Source organism: Agelaius tricolor, unplaced genomic scaffold (assembly GCF_023055355.1).
Source record: "Agelaius tricolor isolate 1412-34295 unplaced genomic scaffold, bAgeTri1.0.p SCAF_9, whole genome shotgun sequence".
NCBI classification, from domain to species: domain Eukaryota; kingdom Metazoa; phylum Chordata; class Aves; order Passeriformes; family Icteridae; genus Agelaius; species Agelaius tricolor.
This window is the reverse complement of record NW_027269269.1, coordinates 38,780,552-38,806,661: the sequence shown is the minus strand read 5'-3', so window position 1 is coordinate 38,806,661 and position 26,110 is coordinate 38,780,552. Positions and strand designations below refer to the sequence as shown.

The window sequence follows — 26,110 nt, the reverse complement described above, 5'->3', positions numbered from 1 at the left end:
TGCATAATGTAGTGCAGCAAATGAAAACAGACATAATCAGACTATTTTGGAAGCTTTAAAGAGAACTGTATCAATGATGATATATGAGAATAATTATATCAATGATGATATATGATAATGAAGACATGAGGTATCAATCACTAAAATTCAAAATAATTCCACTAAACTTGAATTTTTTTATAAAACAAGTGCAATAGGTCTTAAACTGATACCAAAGTTTGGAGGGAAAAAAAAGTCTTATAATGCTTTGAGAAGTCAATAAAAGGACTTTGCTTCTAAAATGGAGCAAATAATTCATGGGGAAAAGTTTTAAAGGAATTTTATGGGAACTTATACTAAAAGCAAACATAAGCCTTATTCCCTTTTCACTTCCATGGTCTGTCATGTCTGGGCAATGACCTCCTGAATCTTTACCAGGAGCCAGTCCAAAAGCTGTCATGGCAGGATAGGGACAGAGCCAGAGATCCCTCACACTAAGCGAAGAACTACTGTAGGAAATCAAAGAATAATCTTTCTCCACAATACTTAGAGAATGAGAGAAAGAAATCAAAGACAATGAGAGATGCAAAAGAAAAAGAGTTCTTTTCTCTTTCCTTCCTCCTCAGATACTCTTTTGTCAGCTGGGAGAGGAGATAATCGTGAGAAAAAACTAACAGTGCAGAGACAGATAAAACCCTGAGGGAAAGCAAGAGGAACCTGGGACACAGTGACTTTCCTTGGTTTCCAATATGGAAATTTTCTGTCCCCCAATATACAGATCATTTGACTCTTTTTTTAACCCACATCTCGACTTTGACCTACACTGGAGCTGAGCACTGCCTAAACATTGTGTCTTCACAGTTCCCTGTCTTATCTCAGATGCCTTGAGGGTGATATACGTACATTTTTTTTCTTGGTTTTAACCTAAATATCTAAAAGGACTCCTGACATTGTATAGAAACAACAGAGGAAGCTCAGCTTGGAGCTTTTTCTGAAGTTTAATGCTACTCACCTTGCATTTAAAACTTTTCTGCAAAGGAAAATTTAATAGATTTTCAGCTTCTAAATAATTTTATTGTATTCATTCCTCATTTAGAACACACACATATATATACAGGTGTGTTACACATTTTTAGTCCCAAACTGGGTAAACTGTTATGTCCTGTGAAATCAGCAGAGCTAAGCTGGTTTGCTACAGATAGGAACTGAAGTAAAATATTATCAGAGCAAAAAATGGACTGGAAGTGAAATAAAACCCAAACACCAGTCATTCCAATTCCAGAGTTACCAGTCTTTCTCCCCACCTCTGCTGCTCACCTCTGCAGCACCTCTGCTGAGCACCTCTGCTGCTCATTAATTTTAAGTTGTTGCTATGATTATGCAAACCCAGTGATCAGAATTTGTTAATTCCTCATGCCAGTGGGATGACCAGTACAGATGTAGGAAGAAGAGATATGGTATATGCTGATAGAAATTCAGAGAGCATTAGGATACATATGCTTGTATGGATCATGCAAGACAGACCTAAACACTCAGGATAGATCTTGCCAGACACAGTTCTAGCACATCAATTTAGCAGAAATGTATTCACTCAGGGAAGGAAGAGGTTTTCTAGGCAATGAAATCCATATGGCCTGCATAAGAAAAATCATGAACAACTTTGGAAGTCACCACAGTCTTCTTTTAAAATCAGCTTCTAAAATACAGAGGCATACTGAGTATGAAGTTTAGGCTGGGCAAATGCTGAATGGAAACAAGAAATGAAATTTTATTTGAATGAAAATTTAGATTCTGAAAAAAAAAGAGTAGTTGTTTCACCTGACATGTTGTTTCTTCTATCTTCTTTCCTTGGAGCAAATGTATTCCATCAGCAATAATATTATCTTCTGTGAATTATGACCAAAAAAGAGAAAACATGCTTTAAAATGTCCTGCTTTATGTTTTAATGAGGAATATCATTTGAATTGCACTTGATGTTTTAAGCTGACATTTTGACTCTCTGAAGTTAATCTTATATCATTTAAGCACACATTTTATATTAAACTGCTTTGAAGTGAGACTGTAGAACAAATTGGCAAACTGACTGACAGAAAGAAAACTCATTCGTGCTTATTTCTTCTTCTGTACTCAGTCCTCAGTTTACTAACCCAGAACCCCACTGTGACTTTCCTCTTGCCCTGCTCATTTACAGCAGCAAAGTCTAGAATATTCATACAAAAAATGAAGGGCAAAAACGATCTTTTCAACTGAAATCTGTTTAATTTAGATTAGATTAGAAATTGCTTTCAAAGGATGAACATCCTTCCATCTCTTGCAATAAATGAATGTTTGGATGGGAAGAGTATTAACCTTCACTACAACAATGAGCAATAATAGGTCAAACAAGTCTGGAAAAAATATTTTAAGCAAGCTTACTTTGAAAGATTTACTTTTACTCCCAGTCTTAAGGCAAAGCACCCACCACTGTGCAACTGTAGGACAGCCCTAGTGATTAGATTACATGAGAACAGATATCAGGATCACTCAGACATTGCAGGGAGAAAAAAAAAATGAAGAAAAATATCTGCTAATCACACCACATTTTCTAAAGTCACTAGAAAACAGCAGGAATGTTTTGGGTTTTTTCATCATTAATCCTAATTTGGCATTTTTATTGCTTCTGTGGAATACCTTACGGCATCAGTAGTTCTCCTGTTTGCAAAAGGACAGCTTACTTAACATATAGATCCACAAAAACTAACTGTATGCAAGCAAGACTGATTGCATTCCCTACTATTAACAGGAAAAGAAAGAGTAATTCAAGGAACAATTCTGTGACTTAGATTCTTTAGCTATCACATGGAAAAAGGGTCTGAATGTGATTATTAAAATTTATATTCAAAGAGGCACATAAAATCCTGATCCAGATTTTGTCTTAAGCACCTACAAATCTCCCTGAAGTCACGGAGGGCCTGGCATCTGACAATCTGGTTGTTTATTTCATCATATAGCTAGCTGGACTTCCAGGAGCACCATAACTCATGTTGAGCAGTGCTCATGCAACACCAGATTAACATAACTGGATTCTTTCTGGTCCTGTTTCTATCTCCTGCATGCATCTCTGTACATCACATCCCTACACTCTGTGAGCTTGCTCTGGAAATTCAATCCTGCAGTGTTCAGCTCTTTGCTCCAAATTCCTCTCACAGTCTAATCCAAAATACTATTACTGAGTATCTGTTTGCAGCTGAATCATAAACAATTGTGGGGCAACATAGAAAGCCCTTAACCTGACAGCCTATATACAGTGACACTGCTTTTGGCATAATATTGTTCAAACCCAAATTAAACCAGCAAGTTATTAAAGCAAACCTCAGTGGTCCCCCCAAACCACAATGCCTTTTGTTAGCCATAATATCCTGCACCCACAATGCTCTTACATCTTGCTGAGATCAGCTCTGCAGCCCACTGAATTATGGAATAAAGTGTTTGTGTAAAAACCCAACCAAACAACAATAACAACAAGACAAAACAAAAACAAAAAACCAACAAACACACAAAAACCCCCATGCAAAATATATAAATGAACTTCAAATAGAGCTGCAGTGTTCTTGTCTTCCTAAGTCTGCCAACAGATACCAGTCACCCTCCTGTGGAATGAATTAGGAGCAGTGGAGAAATGACATCCACTGGCTCTGAGAGGTTTTGGCTTTTCCCTGTTTGTTTCCATAATCTTTCATGGAAGCCAAATGACTGTGACTTGCACAGTCACCTTTTCAACAGTGATGCTTTTAGGCTGGCAGATCTTGTGCTGATTATTTGGGTTTGGCCTTGTGAGCAAAGGCAGATGTTTTCCACTATTGTGTCTGTGGGATATGTATGTGCTCACTGCATTTTCATCCTGGAAAGCTTGGGTTTGTAGATGTAATAATACACATGCTGCCATCAAGGGCTTCATCCAAGGGCTACCAGGGTCTATGGATGTCTCTACAGTTATTTCAGTGAGATTTGAGACAGATTTGTGGATACAGCTCAGAAGTAAGCAGAGAAGTCTATGGTGACCACCATACATAGCTTTTAAAATCTAGCAGAAATTAATTTTATGCAATAGACTTGAAGACCTTGAAGGATTATCTCTGCTAAGAGAAAAGTTTGATCAATAGTGACGAATTATCTTGATCGATAGCGATACACTGTAAATCTCCTTGCAAAGGTTTTCACTACTGTGTGAAGGGGACTTCCCTTGAAATAATTTTACTGCAGTAGGGGAAAGGGAGATTTTATTTAGCTGCCAGCTTTGCTTCCTGTTCCCTCTGGGCCCCTGCCCTTCAATTACAACACTTGTCAGCTTTTAAAATGTTCACTGCTTCTTTTGCATGCTTTGGATATTTAAAAGGGTAAAAAATGCCTGGAGTAGAAAAGACTTTGTAGGAAGGTCAGAAAGTTCTACTTTCTCATCAGCCTCTCCCCACTTCCAATCCAGTACCCTCTGGAGTATCATTGGAAGAATCATTCCAAAATGGTTTTGGTTAAAGACTTGTCAGGAGGGAAACACCCAATATTTCCTTCACCTATCATTAGAACCTGTTCCTTGCAAGTCAATGACATTTACTGAATGTCATTTACTGAAGGTCCCTTTTCCCCTCACTAGTTCAGTACAAGAATTCCTCTCAATCTTCCTGTCATCTCTTATTTCTGGTTCTGGTTCAAGAAACCAAATTTGTCCATAGATGGGCAAATGCAAAATGTATTGCAATTTCAGATCTATTTTCAAACACTCAAGAGTTTAACTCCAAGTAGTGAGCTGAACTAAATTCAGAAGGAAAGCTGGTGCCCTGTCCATTGCTCTACTTGACATATCCATGTAATAGTGGAATCTCCTATCAGTGGATGATCTCTAGACCATTTGTGCAGGAGAAATTCCAAATTTGTTAGTTTAAATTGAGAACAAGACATACTTTCACTTTAATCTCACATATCTTGGTTTCTGCTTCTTGTCTGGTTTGGTCTGATTAAACAACAGTAGGAGTTCTACCTTAACTTTGAAAAGTACAAATATAAATTCCATTCCTGGAAGCAACATCAGCAGACTATCAAAGGATGTTGATTTTTAAAGTCCAGTTTGTGTTTAAATAGGTGAGGTAACTGCTCACTTGTTAATACTCAATGTTATTTTAATGAATCTATATTGGTGCACTCTTAAGCAGTGTCATTAGCAACTTCCTAATATTAGCTGTAAGGTTGTTTTAATAAAGTTAGTCAGAACAGGTTTAGAAAGAGAATCAGACAAAGTACTTGCATCTAAAATTTGGCCATCTCTCTTTTGCACCTGCCACAAAAAGTTTCTTCTGAGAAAAGTTGCACCCTTTTCCTGTTGGATATCTGAAGCTGTGTAAAATACCCAGGAAACATGGATTACTGCAGCTGGCAAACCCTATACAACACAACTCTGGTAATTTACTGCAGGGAAAGTCTCTTTTGGCTCATGGACTACAGAGTGAATGGGCCATAGAGTGTGTTCTTATCTTCCCAGTTTTAAGATAAGCTTTATTCTAACATCTTTTACCCCTCTTGAGGACAAAATAAATCTCTAAAGGACCTGACAATCTTTTTAGCTGTATTATTGGCGAAAAATGAGAAATTTTCCAAGATGCCTTTTTAAATACTTTGCTGAAAATGCAAAATCAGCTGAAATATGTTTAGCAATTACCTTCAAGATGGCAGTGCCTTCTGATGTAGGAATCATTCTCTGGCTTCCTGGAACCCTGCCAAAGTGTGCCATTCACATTTTTCCTGTCTAAAGTAAAAGCACAGAGAGCAGTCACCTGAATTCATAGCAAACCCGTGAAATAACAGGAAATTCTATAAAAATAGCATCAGCATGCAAATCAAACAAGCTTGCAGAACACTGAAGCATCTGCTCAGACATGGGAATGAACTGATGATTTTGCAATATAGGAAGATGGATGGATGATGGATGGATGGTATTTATTACGGTCAGACTTGAAGTTTTATCATCTTTTGCTGTGGTCTAATACCTCATTTAACACTGTTAAAACATGATCAGAATGATTGTTATCTTAACCCTGGATCTAAGACCTAGGATCCCGTAGATTATCTGTAACTTGGTCTTGCTTCCAGGAATTGTATAATTACTGTATTATATATTGCACATTGTATTAATTGTACATTATTGTTTTTATTTAAGATTATTGTTATTATTTAAGTCTCTCATTACCGAGCTAGATTGTTTGCAAGGAATAGCATCCAAGATGCCCACAGGGATGCCCTGTGGACTCCAAGGCTTGGACTGTCTCAGCCTGGCTGGCTGAACTAGGCTGGCTCTGAGAAGGAGATGGCCATTCTCCTGCTCTTTCAGTGAACTTCCGAGTGCCCGTGCTTCACAACATGCAGACAGCTATTTGGGGTTTGTGCTTTCTGGATTTGTTTGGTTTTGTTTTGTTGAGTTTTATTTAATGCTGGGTTTCACTCAGAAAATTTTCTTTGTGAAAGCTCTTGTTGATCCTGTCAGGTGCAGGGAATTCATTACAGTTTGCTGTCCTGCATGAAGTGTTCCCCGTGCAGGGCTGCAGAGTGAAGCCTTAACACAGGGGAGCTTTCATCTATCTGAGACATGTTGTGGAAAAGAGCCACATCATTACAGCCACATACAATAGCCTTTGTACTCAGCAAGGACTAGATTCAACAACTGAACCAAAACTCCAAAGAATAAATGAAAGCATGATAACAGGAAGCTCTCACTGAAAAAAAAAAAAAAAAATCCAGGAAATTTTACTTTTAAGAAGCTGATGATTATTTCCTATAGAGTATTTACAAGATAGAACCCATTGAAACACAAGTGTAGATAACAATACACAGTGTCAGGATGGATTTAACAAAACCCCTGAATTTCCTTCTGGGTGATCTTGTTTGTGAAAATTCTCACAAAGTAGTTTAAAACAGGAAAGGGCAGGGACCTGAATTTTCTTAGATCAGAGACATGTCAGGGTTTTATTGAAATGATTAAAAGAAACACGGGACATACTGAGTATTTCTAATGTTGTCCCATAACAGGTTCTTCATCTCAATGTGGTTTCTATATTTAACCAGTTTATTTTCAATATCTACCTACACATGTGTGTGTGGCAAGCAGGGAAGAGGGGAGAATATATTGATAGCTTAATTCTATTTTTTCTTTTCCTTTGCATTTGCTCCAACAGCTGTAAAACAAACCAGACCCTTAATTAAAGTTGGCTTTCTGAGATTAGCAAGTAAACAGTAGATGATTTAAGCAGCTACTAACCAAATGCTTCATTTTCAGACATGGACTTCTGGATGGATCTAAAAGAATTAAAAGAATTTACCATTAGCTGAAAGTCAGAATGAAAAAATTAAAGTGTGTTTAATCAAATATGGGTATTTTCAAACTAATTCTTCAAAGCAGGGCACAGGGATTTAGCTGTATTATTCCCACTGGCTTTAATTGGAGTTACTTGTCTCATTCACCCAGTCATCTACTCCCACATGCCACACAAAGCTCTGAAAGCATCTGAGGCTCCATTCTGCAAGAATATGTGACTCAAGTTTCTTTTTGAAGAGAAGAATTCATGCTGGAATCCAAGGAACCCATCAGGAAGAAAAGAAGATATGCTCTCCTTTAGACATGATCTGAAGTGTCTTACAACTTTTAGAATTATTGCCTTAAGTTTGGTGACATGATAAGGGATTGAACCAAAGAGCTACATAGGAACATACCATCCCCAGGACCCTGAATGTGCAAAAAGCCCCAGTAAACCTTGAGCTTTTTTGCACATTTACATCAAGGATTAGTCCTAATTTGAGCTTCCATCTGTGGTCAGCAGTTCATAGAGGACAACTTGAAGAATAGATTAGAGAGGGGAAAACAAATCTTTGAATAAAGGTTAATATGCTTCATTTTATCCATTAAAAACCCAGCAGAGAGAAGTTGATGAGCAATGGTTATAATAGAGCAGGGATTGTCTAATCTGTGACAATGATCAGCAGAAGGGAAAGAGCACAAAATCTGGGACCCCAAAATCCTCAGTCATGCAGGTGCTGAAGGGTTTCCTGAAGAAGAGGGTGCAGCTAAACAGTTGTGGGATTTTTAAGGAACTGGTCTGTATCCACCAGTTCCTTCTAAAATGATTGGATTTTGTGATTCCAGAATTCCACTGTTTAATTCTTCTCGTCTAAACAAGGAGTACTTATGTTATTTCTGCTACTCCATATAATTTGGTGCTTCCTTTGTTGCCCCATTGTGGGGAACAGAGAATGATTAACTCCTCGTTCGCTTCCTCCATATCTACATGAAAGATCAATGGGGAAATTTCTGCATTATCACTGGGAGTGCCATGCCAGGACAGTGATGGCTGGACACAATGAAATAATTTTAATTACAAAATATTTTCATGTTGATTTAAACTATTTTCTTAAAACTTATTTTTTTAATTGATCAGTCAAATTATCTCCATAATGCTTCTAAATTCTTATAATTTTTTTTCTTGCAATAGGTTTCAAAAGGAATAGTTTATTTGCATTGTAAAATTTGACATTTTTAGCTACAGACTGCTAATTTTTTCATGGGGAAGACCTAATTCTGATCTAAGCAAGGCACTTGTAGGCATCTAGGTGATTTCAGCATATCTGGTAGAACTTGATAAGGCCTAAAGAATAGTTTGACTTCCTTTAAAGTCTAAGAGAATGATGAGAAATCCATGAGTACTGGAGTTATGTCCATATTTTAATTAATGAAATTTTGGGAGGAGTTTCAGAGTCCTGACTGGTGACATAGAGTTGAGATCTCACAGATGAGTGCACATGTCTCTGTGTTTGAAGCTGATAAGTTACTAGTGTTTTTATCAGATGACAAGAAATAGATTAAAACTCTTATTTAAGACAAAAGAGCTCTTAATTTTCTTAGAAATCTTTACCCATTTTGAGATTTTTCAGCAACAGACACAGATAACATTGATGTTCTGAGTCTAGTGGGGCCCCACCTACAGATGAAAAAAACAAAAACCAACAAAAACTCCAGGGATTTTCAGGTCTGTCACAGCAGACAGATAAGATTTGTCTGTATCATTTCATTAGGCAGGATTTCAGATTTAATTTGAAGGGCTCCACTTCAGTAATGCAATAAACTTCAACATGCAGCAAAAAAAAGAATTTTCAAAATAAATTCCTCTCCCTGCTAATAAATATTGATCATTAGCTCAAGCCATAGCATTGTGTCCATGAATGGGATTCAAAACATGTTGCCATCACAAAAATGATTCATAAAAAATTATGTCTGACCTGCTTTATCCGAATCATTTTGCAAACAAATTTTTTGCTTGGATTAAAAACACAAACAAACAAACAAACAAACCCTCTTCAGGAGATTATCAGGTCAATGGTGCAAACATGCTATAAAATAGGTTACCACTTCAATCTCTCTGAAAAGCAGACATATGGTTAAACTAAGCTCAGATTAACTGCATTTGATTTTAGCTGTCCTGGTTCTGATATTTTGGAAGAAAGCTGTGTGGATATGAAAAAGTCATGGCAAAAGAGCCTTAGGAATGCATTACAAGCTTGTTATGTGCTCCTCAGCTGCAACATTAATAGATGTACTCTATGAGAATGAAAGCAACATTGGCAAACCTTAATAAAACAACAAGGATGAAAGGTACAGACAAATAGAGTGACACTCTGTAGACCTTGAATTGGTCTCAACTTACTTTCTTTTTTTGGTCAGTGTGTTCTCAAAGTCAGGAAACTCCTTTTAAAAAGATAGAGAAAAAAGGTCTATGAAAATCCAAAATGTTTAATCCAAATCTGTTATTTTTGTCACTGAAAAGACAATGAATTATATACTTTTGATGTGAGCTTTTTAATATCTGCTAACATTTCTAGCCTTTCTTTTTCCAACAGCTGGAGCTGTGGGGACACAGGGCAGCAGAGAATATATGTAATTATGTGTCCTGATTTCAGGAGGCTTCAGTTATCCATAGCTCCCAGGAAGCTGACACCCATAATACCCCTGAAAAACCAGAGAACCATGCTCATACTCCAGGAATGAATATCATATTTCTTCCATAGTATGACTCTTTGGAACTTTATGAGGATTAAAATACCCACAGGTTGCAATGGGATATGGTTTCCTGATGGACACAGGACACAGACCCTGTAAGCCCAAACATGCAGGGATTTACAGGGTGCAACAGGGCAGGAAACTGCAAATAAAATTGAAAACCCAGAAGGGGACCAAATCAGAATCAAACACTGGCCTGGAAGTAAGATCACACAGCCCCCAGGGCCCAGACAATAAATATTTATATCTTGACAAGCATGGGAAGGAGGAGAAGTGATGTAGCTGTTGAAAGAGAGAACAAAAAGGTGCCTTGCTGGGCAAATGATACCAAAACATCTCAATGCATGTTTGCTGTGCAGTTAACCATGGACTTGAGGTTAATTTTAACTGTAGGAAAACCTAAGGATGTCATGCTAGGACAGAAGAGATCTCTGTCCCTATATTATTGTGATATGTCCTGAGACAGGATATCAAAGCACTGTATCACTTTCTTCTTATTTATTTCTTCCAGCCTGAAAAGCAGGAACTGGGCTAAAAAATGTCCATGATAATACCACTTCAATCTGTTGTGCAACAAGAGGCATTAAAAAAAAATGATATAACCAATCATTATTTTATAAATCTGTAAATTTAGTCTAACTGGACCTATTTCTCATGATATTAAGTTTAATTTATTTCCTTCTTGTAGCACTAACTACATCTGTATGGCTCTGACCACAGTAATTTAAAAATGCCATCCAGGTTGCATGATAAAAAACCAAAACCTGTACTACATAAAACCTTTAAAGTGCATAATTGAGCATTTTATACTTCTTCCCCTCCTTTCAGTAAAACTCATCATAGATTTTTTTAAGCTTTTTTAGACAGTACATTAAGAAAAGGCTGTTTTTCTGTGCTAAGTCATTTTAGCTGAGTGTAAGAGGTGCTTTTAGCATGGATATTTGTGAATATTAATAACTGTAGGCAGTTTCAACATATTTTTTTTTCCTGTGTCAATTTGCTCACAGATGCTGTATGTAGATCAAAAGATTATACAAAATTTATCACTCGTTTGGAAATAATGTAGGAAATGTAAGACAAATTTCTTGCTGAAAAAAATGTCAGCATTTTAGTCTTGGGACAAGTATTTTCAATAACTCAAGAGAAATTACTAACTGAGGTGTACAAACACAAAGAAGTAAAAAAAAATTTAAAAGTGATTTTAGGTCTTTTTTAAAAGGGTCGTGTCAAATTTTATTGAAAAATATTAAATATTTGATTTCAAACAGGTTTGCTAAAGGAAGCATGATCCATAGAGGTCAGAGATCAAAGGATATTGTAACTTAGAACCTGTATAGGATCCAGGGAAAAATTGGTGACATGCCCCATTGTGGCAATATACCTTGAAAGATTTGATTCACATCTTCACACACCAAACAGCTGGTGTAGAGCATGAAGCAGTGTTTAATCTTTTGCTCCACAGCTTGAAATCAATTCCTAAAGTCCAGCAAATTTGCATTGATGATGACAGTACATCACATATTGAGGTGATGACTAAGGTGAGTTCACAGGATAGCGTGGCATGCAGTGCCAAAATGAAATAAATAATAGACTTAAACAGCCATTTAAAAATGGCACCTTTCACTCAATGCATTCTTCCTGCTGTTTCTGAATCAGGTGGCTAAATTTGGGTTCAATAAAAAATTACCCTGTTTTGTACTTTTTCAAAGTAACTTTTCAGTATTGACTACATTTAAAATTATATGCAACTTTAAAATGAAACTAGTTTCTAAAAACATATTTTATCTTAGAATGTAAATAGAGGTTCACCTTGACTCTACTCTCCACATTCTCTAAAGAGCATAATTATCTTGTTTATGGGAACAATTCTTTCCTTCCTTATCCCAAATGTTTCCTAGGAAAAAACTGTGTAGGAGGAAACCCTGCATGATGAAATTATTGATAAAGTTATTTTCTTCCTGATTTTATCAAATAACTCTGAATTAAGGAATTGAATTAAATCCTGTGGTGTTTCCAAGCTGGCTGAGAAAACCTAGAGCTCCTGTGTGTGTTAAGACTTGCAATCAGGGAAATGACCATTCCAGATAACCAGCCCTCTTCTTGCCCTCACTGGGATCAAAGGACAATTATAAGACTGCAGATTAAGGCAGCTATCACAACTGAGTTTGATATTCCTGGCAACAGCTTAGAACAACTGATTTTTTTGGCACTCTTCTGATATACAGGGTAGTCAATGGTCAGCAAGTCAAAAATACGTGGATCTTTTGACATTTGGTGATTTCAGGCAGGACATACATGAAAATGGTTTTAATACTGAAGGCTCTTTCCCTGAGAAGCTGAAGACAGCTCATGAGGTAGAAGATTGTGACACCAGGTGACAAGAGGTAGAAATTCACTTTCCCAGTTAATAGCATTAAAAGTTACAGGCAAAGAGTACCTGTGTGATTCATTATGTGCTCATGGCTACCAGCAGTTTGTGAGGAAAGTCCAATTCAGATTTCCTATCCATGAACTACAAAAACAACTCCATAAATCTATTGTTTTCTTTCTTTCTGAGAATATCACTAAAGCTGAGCAACAGGCAAAGAAAACACAAAGTTAACAGGCCAATTCTCCAGGAGGATTAAAATCAAAAGACAAGTGTGCATAACAGGCTACCACAGGAACCCAGAGTGGGAACATCCCTGGCAAACAATTCTGGATATTAAACAGGTCTCTGGAGTCATGTGAAGTAGAACAGTGTACATGAAAGACAGCTTTTTCTTCATATGGGATGTGTCATTTGGGCAAATGCTTGGCCAGAGTCATGGTCCAAAAAGGAATGTTCAAAGACTGTGTTCAGTAAATTATGTCCCGCACAGCTTCCGTGACCACACTACCCCGTATTTCCCACATCTCCAGAAGAACTTCACAGCCCAGCTATGATTAGGACAAATCACAACAGATGAGTTCACTGCAAGAAAATCACTACCTTGCTGCATTACGAGGAAGACTTTGCTCTAGCCCTGATCAACCTTTTTAAATGTGAGGAGATCTGATCCTGCACACCTGCCCTGTTGATTTTGAAGTTATAGAGGAAAAAGGAAGGGTCGAAGCCTCCTGAGGAGGAAGTGTGCTGTGCCAGACTGCTCCACCCTTTGGAGGTTTAGCAGCTCTGCGGAACCTGCCGTGCTTCAGCCAACCATTTAAAGATTCACTCCAGTCCATAACTACTTAGCAGTGCACTTATGTACGTGCATTACTGGATAATGATGGATGGCTAAGTGGAGCCAATAATGTTCTGAATTTATCATGCTGTGGGGGCTGCCCCGCAGCCTGGAACCGAGTGACGGAATTAAAAATGGGAGAGAAGTACAAATGGGCTCGGTTAATAAGCTTAACGGCTTCATCCAAGGTGTAGCTGTAATAACTCACAGGCCAGAAATAGCAGATAAGATTACACACAGGCCTCTGGCCTTAGCCACATTTTTCCATAGGTCTTACTGCTGACACGTCATCACTAATCTTGTTTTCCATTTCTAGAAAGTATTTTATAAATAATCGTGTTGATTCTACAGCCAGCATGGTGACACAGCATTCAGACAGTATTTTTAGTTAAGTGCTGAGCTTAATTCTTTTATTTTCTCTTAAACCAAAAAATAAAACCCAGAGCCAGACTTGGGAAGCTTGTTGTTAGTATCTAGTGAGCCAAGTGTGCCTACCCCATTTAGTGTTGCTTTTATTGAGAATGAGCTGTATATTTAATGATGAACAAATGTGCCATCACCATAATACCTCTTTTAAAAAAAGAAAAATACATGATAAGAGGTAACAGAAACCAAAATGCTGGATTCTTCTATTCAGTGTTATACATGTACCTTCATGGGCTGTGCAGTACTGTCCCACAATGTGCAAGATATTTCGCTAAAATTTGTTCAGATTCATGTATGGGATTTTCTAATCCTGCACTAGTAGCAAATCTGCTTCTGTAAGCTGGCTCAGGGAAAACAAAATTCTTTACTGGACAGGTTGATTATTTTTCTTTAGCCAAATAATTTATGAAGCCTAACACAATACAATGAAAAGTCTGAAGATGCTGCCACATAAAAAGCAAAATAAAACAAGAAAAAGCAAGAAGCAGCCTGATGTAAACAATCACTGTAGTTTTAAGCCTTAGTTTTACACATTGTGAAAACCATAGCAGAGCACAGTGTTATGGGTGTGTCTTTACCATATCTTGAGAAAATAAAGGGCAATTTCTATTAGTTTTCTATTGCAAAGTCCATTAGGATGTCACATATCCTATTCTGGGTACAAACCAAAAAAAAAATCTGCCTTTTTCATTTTATGTTGTCTAAATACTGCTTCTAACAGATGAACATCTATTGGCCAAGGCAATATTAGTGTAGCAGTCACTGAAAATTAAGTTGGTTTGGGGTCATGGCAAATGGATGGATGTAGGAACTGTACTATAATGTTCATTTATGGGCATGTAGAATGGCATGCAGTCCACAAATACAAATAACTAGAGCTTCCCACAATACTCCATACTCCAGTCAAGCTAGGATGAGGTTACAGCCACATTTCAACAACCACAATTATACACTCGTAACTGGTAGCTCATTCTTATAGTGACAAGACCACAGCCTGGTAATGGGGAAAAACCCTGTCACTCAGGAGAGCATCTCCCACCTTTTGCAGGAAAATTATAATGTAGGGACATTTCAGAGCCCAGGCTCATAGATCATCAGCACAGGTTGATGCTGTGAGGAATCATCTTTAGATTTCTGCACTGCTACACTTTCAAAACCAGGACCATTATTTACAGTCCCAAGGTGATTATGTGGAAGAGAGGAACATGCACAAAGTAAAGTGGTTACAGCAGATGGGTCTGAGAACAAGTTGTTTTCAGTCCTTTAGCAATTTAACAAGTACATGCCACAATTCCCCAGGCATTCTCCCATCCCACCAGCTCCAGCACTTTCTCCAGGCAAACCCTGCGTGCAAACCTGCTGTGTGATATTGCAACACCAAAGGCCCAGCAGTATCACAGGTACATGGTACCAGAGTGCATGTGGGTAAAGCTTGGCACAATATCTGAAGGGAGGACAGTCTCCTCTGAATGATGAACATCCTGATTTCCCCTTCATTCAATCACCAGACTGCATCTTACATTGAAATAGAAACAGTAATTATAAGCAAAGGCACATTGCAAAGCAGAGAACAGAGATTCTGAAATAAATAAGATTATGAAATTTAATATACCACGTTAAAGAATTTGTCAAAGCATCATCTATTATACCAACAACATGTAAATAAGAAAGGATTAAGTAGGGTAACATCATTTAGGAAGGGAAAAAAAGCCCAGAAGACAACCTTCTTCACATGTTTGCCTAATGAGGTCTTGTAAAATGTCAAGTTTATTCCAGAGGCCATCAGTTACAAAATTCATGTAACTCACGCTTTAGAAACGCATTTTTCTGTATTAATAGAAAGGACAACCAAAGACAGTGATAGTTTATTTTTTAGAGACAAACCATACCAATAACTGTACCTAGAGCTTTCATATCCTGTTACTTGCAAAGAGAAATTCCCTTGTCCAGTGCAGCTGTACTAATCTCCCTTTGCTTTAGAGAAACTCATGACCTGCTTTTCAAGTGTGCTGGTGTGACTGGACAGAAATCAGGTAATTGGCTACAGAGATGAGATATGAACAGTGGCTCTGAAGAGCCTAAATAGTTCAAACTGGCAGGTAAGGCAGCAGAAGACACACGTGCCCATGTACACAGCAAAGGTTTTTTTGCAAAATGCATTGCATGCTTTGCAATGAAATATTACTTACCAAAGACATAGACCTGTCAGGTGGTCCAGAGTTTCCATGTGTGCTCACTGGAGTGCTAGCCTGGCTTTCAAGGGTAGCTGTATCCTTGGCTTCCTGATGCTCTGGGACAGGCTCATACAGGCTGTCCATCGATCCCTCCTGAAATACATTTAAACAGAGATGAACATTTGCAAATATATTCAATTAACTGTAATTTAAAAAGGAAGATGTTTGTGTGATTTGCATAATGGAATTTGTGTTACCTCCCCCGTCTTTTGAAATCCTTTACTTAGTGTTTTTCTCTGAAAAGGCATATAGATGTTGATTTTAGTAAGTATCCAAATGCTGGAGTTCACAGCATCATGACTTAGACACCACAGATTGCCATGTTAAAGCTCAGGGTACAGTAAAAATGAATACTATCTGCTCAGAAGGAGTAAAACCAGGTGTAAATCTCCAACTGAACACTACATGAAAATTCCTGTGGAAACTATGAAAACCATATACCATGAAAGCTTTTATATGAACCATAAAAATGTTTTCTAGCTAGTACTTCTATATAGGGGAAAAAAACAAAAAAAGAAAAGTTAATTTGATGCAGAAAGATAACCCCATTACTTAGAACTAGAGAGAAACAGTGCTGCCAGCACCCAGAATTTGACAATTATGGTTTAGGTCCCCAAAATAATGATAATGGCTAGAATCAAAAATTCAATTTGCATTTAAATTTTTGAACTCTGGGTTTTAATGCACATGTCAGGTTCTTTTTACCCAACCATCAAGAATATAAACATTTTAATAGAAACTAAGATTTTCACATTTATCCCACAACTCCAAGAGCTAGGATTACATATACACACTGCCATTTCATAATTCAAGAGTTAAGTGAAAGCAGATGGCAAAACTAAAGACACTCTAACTGATGATCCTAAATTTTAGATGTTGCCATTTTGATCTGCACTGAATATTTTCCCAATGAATTTTGATTACTAATTTTAACTGCATTAATTAAAGAATAAATCAAATTTATAGCAGTGTGACTTACAGCAGAGCAACACCATTGAAATTAACATATTATATTATTATTTAAAGGCATTTGTTCCTTTATTACAGAAGATAAACACAGATGTATATTTGAAGTTATATTATTAATACATAAAGCTTTACAGGCAATATTTTTGACTGGTGGAGCAGCAGTTCAAAGACATGACTAATTTTTGCAAGCACAATGTTTATCAATGGATATTTATTTGCTTCAGTCTGCTAGATTCTTGATAAACCAAAATAAATATTTTGGGAGAAATATTTCATGGTGAACTTCTTGAAAATACTCAAGTTACATACTTGAGCCTATTCTAGGGACCAATGAGTTAATGCTTCCTGGGAAATTTGTGCCTAGTTTATGAAACACATGGAAGTGCTGAACATCCAGCTGAGCCTGGATTTTGACAGCAACTGCATATTTTTTATTACTGCATTTATTTTTTATCACTGTAAGTATTGTGCCATATAGCAATGATGGTTCAGCCTCCCCATCTGAAGTTGTGGATGGAGCACTTCTAGACAAAAATGATATGTTTAAAAACTTGTTACACACTTCCAGGGTTCTGCAATGTGAAATGCAACCAAAGGGAAATGTGAAATGCTTCCTCAATAGGGAATAAAACACAACTTTGGTGAAGAGATTATTTAATGAAGAGATGGAAGCATAGAAGAGAACTTGTGTGAAAGAGAGTATGAGAGAGCTAAAAAGAGAGAGAAAAGATAGGACAAGGAACAGTGAAAGGAGAGAGTAGTGGGGGGGAGAAAAAGAGTAAGAAAATACACCAAAAGGATACAGAAAAAGATGGGAGGAGAAGGGGGGAAGAGAGGAAGGACAAGAGAGGGAGGAGAGGAAGAACTAGAGAAATCAAGAAAGAGCGTAATGGGGAGCATGTGAGAATTAGTGCTTGAAAGAGGATAAATGTGAGAACAAATTCAAGCAAGAAAGAGAGAGATCTTGTGTGAGAAAGATGGAGCTCAAGGGTGTGAGAAAGGGTGAGTATATAAGAAAAAGCCAGTGTGCAGAAAAAACAGCAGGTCCGTATGAAAGAGTGAGGGCACAAGGAGTAAGAAGTGCATGAAGAATTGCCAGGGCTTGAGGAAGAGGAGGCAGGCAAGTGGAGCACATGGGAAAGCACAAATGCTGTGAGAAAGAACACAAGAAAAAGTGAGTGCACAAAGAGGAGTCCGCACACAAAACAGGGAGCAAGGGGAGAAGAGAGAGAAAAGGATGAGGTAACAAGGGAGAGACAGAGAATGTGTGAAAGCAAGAGAAGCCATGAGTGAGAGGAGAAGACAAGAAGAAAGAGAGCATGAGACAGAGATGTTGGATTGTGAAAAATGAATATTTTATGGTTGGCTTTTCTCAAATATTAAAATGAATATTATATGTGTTGTGTTAGAAAGTTATGCTGTATTAATTTTCTCAAGTAGTGTGTTAAATATAGTTTTAGGTTATAACAAAATGTTAAAGTAGAAACTATGCTATCTTTGATAATTTTTTTTTAAAGAAAGGACTCACAGCCAGATAGCAGCCACAGGACACCTAAATCTTTCAGAGAAAGAGAATTTATTGCTCCATTATCAGAAGAAATGAACTTCTTCCCTCCTCGCTCATCTCTGAAGATGCCATCAGGATTAAGAGGAAAAAGTTGACACAGACAGAATCCTGTGTTTGAATGCAATTTATGCATCATGTAAGAGCTGTATGAATATGCAAAAGGCTATTTTTTTAAGGGTTAATCCTCTGTTAACATGGGTCCTTTCTTGGGCTTATGTTGCCCAGAAAGAGGTACCCAGATGTCTGTAACTCTTTGTTTTTATTGTCTCATATTGTCCTATTCCAAATTGTCCAAATTATTATTACTCTAATTGTATTACTATTTTTATAACCATTTTATTACTATTAAACTCTTAAAATTTTAAAAACAAGGGATTGGCATTTTTCACAGGGATGAGAAGTAAAGCTTTCCTGAGGAAGAGTGAACATAAGGGACTGGAAAGGTTGTGAGTGCAGGAGGAAGCACAGGAATGTGTGGACAGTAAGCACAGGGGGAAACAGCAAGTGCAGGAGAAGAGCCAAGGAATGAGGAAGAGTGAGCACATGAGAGAGGGAGGGCACCAAAAAGAACAAATACAGGGAAATGAGCCAAGGGTGTGACAAAGGGAGGACATGGGCAAGAAAGCAAAAGTGTGAGAAAGGGTGGCCACAAGAAAGGAAAGCAAAAGGGTGTGACAAAGCCCATGGTGTGTGAGAGCATGGTTGCAGGAGAAATTGCCAGCATGTGCAAGGAGGTGCTGGAAAGAGGGAGGTCACAAGAGAAGCAAATCCACAAAAACCGGGGAGCACTCCAGAAAAGGAGTGCACAAGAAATAAAAAGGGAGAAAGAACAAGGAGAAGAGCAGAGAAATTGAGTGAGAAAGAAAGCATCAAGGTTTGAAAAAGGTTAAGCACAAGGCTGTGAGAAAGAGTGTGAGAGCACAAGAAAGGGAATGTAAGGGAAATCAAGGTGTGAGAAAAGGAGGGGGTATGAGAAAGTATCCCTGCATGAAAGAGAGAGTGAGATGTGAGAAAGGAAGTGTGCACAAGATAGATTAAGAAAGCAAATATGAGTGTAAGGCAGAGCAAGCCCACATCAGAGGGAATGCTCACATAACAGAGAACACTTGTGAGAAAGCAGGAGGGGGAACAGGAAAGAGGGGGTGCAAGAAGGGCAGAGTTGAAGGCAGGAGAGCAGGAGAACACGCAAAAGAAAGCACAAAGGGTAGAGCAAGAGTGCAAGAAAAGCCCAGCATGAGAAAGGGCAAGTGCTTGGGAAAGGAAATGTGCAAAGAAACACAAGCATGCACAAGCAAGGCTGCAAAAAAGTGCACATGTGAGAGAAAGACAAGAAAGAGAGTGTGAGAAAAAGGGAAAAAGAACATGAGAAGGAGAGTGTGCTTGGAAAATATGCAAAAAACCCCAGCAAACACAAGGAAGCAAGAGTGGGGGCATGGGAAGAACCGAGTGTGAATAGCACAGAAGAGTGAGGAAGAGATGGTGGGCAAAAGAAAGATTGTTCAAGAAAGAGAAGGCATGCACAAGAAGTGAGTGTGCAAGCAGGAGAGACAGTGAGAATGAGGTTGGGAGGGAAGGGATGAGGTTACTGGAAAGGGGGGGGACAGTGCAAGGCCAGAAGAAAGAGGGGCTGTGAGGAAGGGAATAAGAAAGAACAGGACAACTTGTGAGAAACAGTGAATATGCGACAAATGGTGGACAGGGAATCCTTGTGACAAACAGAGCTCTCAGGAAAGAAGGAGAAAGGGTGCAAGAAAGTGAGCACCAGGGCATGAGATTGAGTGGCCATGAAGTATTAAGCAAGGGAGAAAGGGCATGATGGTGCAGAAAAGAGAGTGAGGTCACATGAAGAGAGAAAATGGGTGAGAGTGCAGAATCACAGGTTCTAGACAAAAAGGATGAGTTTAAAACCTTTCCAGGATTCTGCAATGTAAAACGTAACCATATGCTTCTCCTCAATAGGGAATAATACATGGCATTGTTGAAGTAAGGGAGAAGCATAAAGAGAGCTCCTGTGAAAGGGAAGCATGAGAAAGATATAAAGGGAGAGAAAAGAAAAGGCAAGGAACAGTGAAAAGAGGGAGTGGGGGGAGAATTAAAAGATAAGACAGGGACACAAAAGAAGATGGACTGGAGAGAGGAAGGGAGGCTTTTGTGGGCTCAGGTGAGTGCAGACACAGGAAAGAGTGAGAACACGTGACAGAGAGGGAAAGGATGTGAGAGGGGACAACCAGGAAAGCAAGTGCAATAAAAAAAACTCACACAAAAAAAGCACAGGAGTAAGAAGGATAGCACCCAAAAAAGAGAAAATACATCTTCAGTTTTCAAAATTGTTTTCTTTGCTTGCTGGCTATATACTGTTATAAGAGTATATTTTCCTTGTAGTAATTGCCTTTCTTTGAGGGCAACTCAAAGCATTTAACTGAAATTGAAATTTTCTTTCTCCCTTCTATTTTATGTTATTTTACACTTAAATCTGTAAAACCTGAATATCAAAGCCTGCCAAGTCAGAAAAGTTTTTTCATTTGATACATTAATTCTTTTAGTAGTCCTGAGCACAGTAAACATCACAGAGGAAAATGAGAGATAGCAGAATAAAATATGAACTTAATTCTGGAGTAATTAGCACATTTCCTTTATCCTACATAGAATTAAAAACGTTTTCTGAAGCTCTTTGCTTCAGGAGTTTCATGGGATAAAATATCCAAAATATCCTAGTTCAGATCTAGAAGAAAATTATTGCCTGTAGCTCTTCCCTTTGCATGCTATTTTTATCATCATGGCAAGCAGAGACTAGGTTGGTCATAAGGTAGAGAAGGAGAATTTAGTAATGCAGCCAGGTCATTTTCCATCTCAGGTTTAGGGGTGGAACCCTGTCTGTGGTGGGATGATAGCAATCCAGCTAAAAGGAACAATGACTACATAGAGATGATTACATGGGAAGCACTACAAAGTTCAACCACTTAGATCTCTTCTAATCATGCACCACTTTAGAGGAAGGTCTTTCCACATTCAGTTAATTCTTCTTTGGTAAAACATATTTTTAAGTCCAGTCCATTCCTAAGTACCATCATGTCCCACTAGTCAGAGCAGCATTAGCACCTTTCTATGGTTTCTTTAACATAGAGGCTCCAGCTAATTCACAATTTATCCACTACATCACTTTTATTAATACTCATTCTCTCTGCATTCTGCACTATAGAAACATTAGCTTTTAGTGCCAAGGGCTTTTTCAGCTTATAACATTTCATGTAATACGTTTTACATTGTGCTGTCAGCACATCTTTAAAACAACAATCAAAATAAAACACAACTAGTCCAATGCTACTGAAAATCACTAAGAGGATTAGACTTTCACTCAGTACTTAACTTTACATTTTCCTAGCAAAAGTGGTGGTTAGAAAGGGACCATATGGGAAAGAAATAGACAAATGAAAGGGATCTTGTTTGGCTTAAATCCTAAGAGCAGTGCTCAACTTGAATAACTGATGGGAACAACACTGTGATTAGGAGTGTCACAGCCTTTCTCTGCTGGCCTTCTTACACAGGTTTCTGCTGTGCTTTCTTATGAAAACTTCACTGAAGGGCAGGGGTTGTGAGTATAGATCAGGATAGGTCTAACAGGTACTGTTCCAGGTGAATTGGTGCTAACCCTAGTGCATATATCCTTGATATAGGAGAGCCAACTTAGGAAAATAATGCAGGAAAAATATTCTACCTTAACTAAAGGAATTCACAGTTCAATAATAAACTTAACTTATCGTATTTGTAGGGTTCTGATATTTATTAGGTAGTGTAGCAAAACAGGTGGTTTGGCACCATAATTTCTTGCAACTCATGCAAAAGCAGTGCTTCATTTGGGACTCTCTCTGTATATTGCCCACACTACAAAGAGTATTGCTCTGATTCAATTGTCTGACATGCTAAGCACCATGAGATGGAAAAGACACTGCAAATTTAGGGTCTAAGGTTGACCTTCTAACATAATATATCTACAAAAAAAAGGGACATTTACCCTGTTGATCATTTTGTAAATGGAAAAGGGACACAAGGTTTTGAAGGCAAAACACAAGGTTTTGAAAGCAAATCTAATTTGCCTGCAAATCTCTTGAGAACAAGGCAATGAGTCTGATGAGAAAAATAATCTCAGCTGAGAAACCAAATCATCCTGAAGTCAACTCAGGACACAAAGTACTGCTGGGGAAGTACCCCATGCTGGAGCACTCATACTAGTAGATCAGAGGACTCCCAGGTGGTGACAGATTGGAGTAATTCCTGTTTGCCTCACAGGGAAGGGGAGAATCCAGTTCAGACTCCAAAGCCTCATCACAATCTTCCTGTGACTATTATGTGTCTCTAGCCTCCACATCACCACTTGCAAGACTGGCCCATAACACTGTGTCTCATGCTAGAGCTATGTTTCAATATTATGGACAGACATGAAAGCAAACACAAATTAAATTCAACAGTAATAACAGATGTTCCTCTAACAACCTGGTTGTTCCACCACTTTTGATTAGCCAGAAGTCTGGTTAAACAGAATGTTATTGTCATTCTCTTAGGTTGTAGATTACTTCAACCACTATACTCCACTGTAGGGTAGAAAGGTATCTTCTGAGCTATAAACCAGAGTATTTTAGCAGTATATGCATATGCACACATAAGTACACACACACAATTTTTGCAGTCTGAAATCTTGTCAGTCAGTCTACATGAGATAAATACTTCCATGAGAATATAATTTCTTTTGTACAGCTCTTTTTGTTCTGTCTGTCAATAGTCTGAACTTCTCTTCCACAGTTTCAGGTTTAGCAGTTGCTCCAGATGTTCACTCGATGTAAATCAACCATGATTTCTATTCCTTGGTGGCTATTTGTGTCTACTGAGCCACTCTCTCCCATAACACCTTTAAAAGTTGCCTTTGAATCCTAATTATGTTGTTGATGTTCATTATTTTTGGCTTGACTCCCTTGAAGGGAAAAATACCCTTATATTGATGCTACAACTATTTTGCAGCCAGCCTTTCCATGGTCACAGGGTGACAGAGTAAAAGTGGCCTGTGCACATGCTTGGATCACCAGCTCATTTCCAAACTAGACAATCTGAATATTGAAAGCAACTGCCCCATGTCACAGGCACAGAGAGGACTGCACAGGGCTTTTCTTTTTATGAAACCCATTAATGATCTATAAATTATCTTTAGATGTTGATAACTTGTGAGGTGTTTTGCTGGGTGAGCAGAAGATTACCAAAGCAGACAGAATGGCTCCCGTGTAAAGCTTGTAAAGAAGGGAGGTTATCTTCTTAGCAGCAATCTTTAAACAGAACTAATTATTTCATTACAGAAACTATCATGGCACCAGCTTTCACTTGTCTGAACCATCCATTATCAGAGCAGTCATTGCCTCTCCCACAGAAACCTTGGGTGCTGCATACCCAGTCTAACAGAGGTACTGGAGCTTGACCTCCTCTCACTCACACAATCTACCTGACATTTCATCTAAATGTTGGTTTCTCTACTAATACAAGGCTCAACACCTTTTTTAAAAGTGAACTACTTAGAAAACAAGGAGCTGCTCCAACAGAACAGTAAAATATTGATAGAACAGTTCTTTCCCAGAGAACTTCTGAAATGAGTATTTTCAAGCTGTTACAGGCTGTACCACAAAGCCACTGTTAACTTTGTACAAATACATAGGCATTCAAACTAAACTATGATCAAAATTGTCACTGAGTTCCCAGGGAATTATTTTTTTGAGAGGTGCTTGTCACAGATTCCTGAAATACCATTGCATTTTACTTTAAGTACAAACCAGCTTTTAATCCTTATGATCTGGAAAACACCAGGACTCTGCACTAAGATAGTATTAGCAATCAGGAGCAACGATTTACACAAAGCAGTTGTCCTATTTGAGTTTGTATTTGTGCAGCTTGAATATTGATTTCTATTGTTCTTTCTAAATGTATGGGAAAGATATACTAAACATCAGGACAAAAGATGAAAAATGGGCAAACAGATCTACTATGCTGGGTAAATGCAGCAAATATACTCAGCTAATTACCATTACTAATACTGGGCATTGGTATTGGCAGATGGTTAAGCTCTTAAAACAGAAGCAGTTTCTGTGGATTTCCTATCCTGATTTACCTGTTCATTCTGAGCAATAGCCTTGGGGCAAGGAAAGAGAAAGGGGGAAAAAAAAAAACTAGAAAGAAAATTCCCCAAACCAACCAACGAACCAATGAAAACAAACAAACAGAAAGAGAAAATGCAAAAAAGCAAAACCAACTAAAGAGGGTCTTAAATCAAGTCCTCTGTCTGTGTGCAAATATTGCCATGACTAATTTATTCCTGATGACCATCTTCTCATGTTTGGCTAATAGAAAACTATGGCTTGAAAAGTTCTAGCAGTTCTCCCAAACTACTGAAGGAGGAAAAAAGCATACTTTTATGTAAAAAATTAAAAATCCCTCGTGGAAAACAAATTATAACATACATATATACATATATTTAGTAATTTTATCCTACTTCTCTGGTGTTTTACCATATTTGGATTAAGTGCCTCATGACTAAATCTGCACGTTTTTGCAATAGTCCCAGATAGTGGATGGCACATTTATTATCTATTCTCTGCTTTAGATTTTTACTGAATCATATTTTGCTACATACAATTTCTTCCACAAAAACTCCATCTAGGCTAAAGAGACTCACTGTTGTTATACAACCCTTGAACTGCTTGTGATATAAACCCTTCATTATTTTCCACAAAAGCACACCCACCAGTTCAGTTTATAAACTCAGTAACCCACTAAAAAAAACATGTCTGTTCACACTTACCAGAGAAAAACAGAAAAGATTCATGTTGGTATTGAGAGCCACTCCAGCACCCTAAAATTCTGCTCCACAAACTCCTGCTGCACAATGCGGTTCCTTCTTGCTCTCCCAGCTGTTTGTACATTTCTCCCTGGAGATTACTGCAAGATAAAATCCCTGCAATAATCCACTGGATTCAGAGCCCATTATCAAATGAGACAGGCTTCCCCAGGCCAATACAAACTGCTTTCTGAATTAAAGAGCAGTGTTTACTAGCAAAACAAAAGCATGGTCTGAATGATTTTCATGAACTCAGAAAATGCTCTCTTGCAGGCTGTTGTTTGCATTAAAGTTTATCATCTAAGAGAAATAAAACTTTTTCTGTCTGAGACTACTGGCACATGCAACTAACTCCAAGACAAATCTTCTCAATTTACTGAGATTATCAAAAGACAGAAATTCTCATGAAATGCTGGTTTTCTATACACATGAATTATCACACAAAATGCAGTAATTATTAGTGACGACATTATGAATGGAACCTTCTTACTTACAGATCTTGGAAAAAAAAACCAACTTGTGAGTCACAAACAAATTACTGAAAATACCCACAACCAACCAATGAAAAACCAAGCAAAAATCTCAAATTGTACATCTGTACTCTAAAAAATAGTTACCAAACTGCTGCCTAACATGTTGGTTGCTTGATGATGAAGATTAGGATTAAACCAATTTTGCCGTTTGAAAACTTGGCAAATCTGGAAAATAAAAAAAAAATTGAGAGTGGTTAAAGCTGACCCATGGGTTATAGTGAGAGGTTTTACAATATATACAGACAAGCAAACA

The 26,110-nt window shown here is 37.9% G+C and overlaps 2 protein-coding genes across 2 annotated transcripts in view; both read right to left on the bottom strand.

The window, feature by feature from the left end:
• LOC139593065 (SAM domain-containing protein SAMSN-1-like) overlaps positions 1-1,856 on the bottom strand; it is a 58,743-nt gene extending 56,887 nt beyond the window's left edge. Inside the window, exon 1 of the mRNA XM_071433698.1 lies at positions 1,798-1,856. The gene's annotated coding sequence lies outside the window, so the exon portion shown is untranslated. The remainder of the gene's footprint in view (positions 1-1,797) is intronic.
• SAMSN1 (SAM domain, SH3 domain and nuclear localization signals 1) lies at positions 1,851-26,110 on the bottom strand. Its single transcript, XM_071433701.1, has 6 exons — positions 25,942-26,110; positions 25,289-25,425; positions 15,873-16,010; positions 9,699-9,739; positions 5,669-5,755; positions 1,851-1,865 (listed from the first exon to the last, which is right to left on the bottom strand). The coding sequence occupies exons 2-5, from the start codon at positions 25,310-25,312 to the stop codon at positions 5,701-5,703; spliced, it is 258 nt and encodes an 85-aa protein (XP_071289802.1). The 5' UTR covers positions 25,313-25,425; positions 25,942-26,110; the 3' UTR covers positions 1,851-1,865; positions 5,669-5,700.

Bases quoted from the DNA above. Each gene is read 5' to 3' on its own strand.
- SAMSN1 (XM_071433701.1), bottom strand. From the start codon at position 25,312: ATGAATCTTTTCTGTTTTTCTCTG. The intron at 16,011-25,288 runs GTAAGTGTGAAC...AATGTATTTCAG, and splicing joins ATCTTTTCTGTTTTTCTCTG to GAGGGATCGATGGACAGCCT. The intron at 5,756-9,698 runs GTAAGTTGAGAC...CTTTTACTTTAG, and splicing joins ACACTGACCAAAAAAAGAAA to ACAGGAAAAATGTGAATGGC.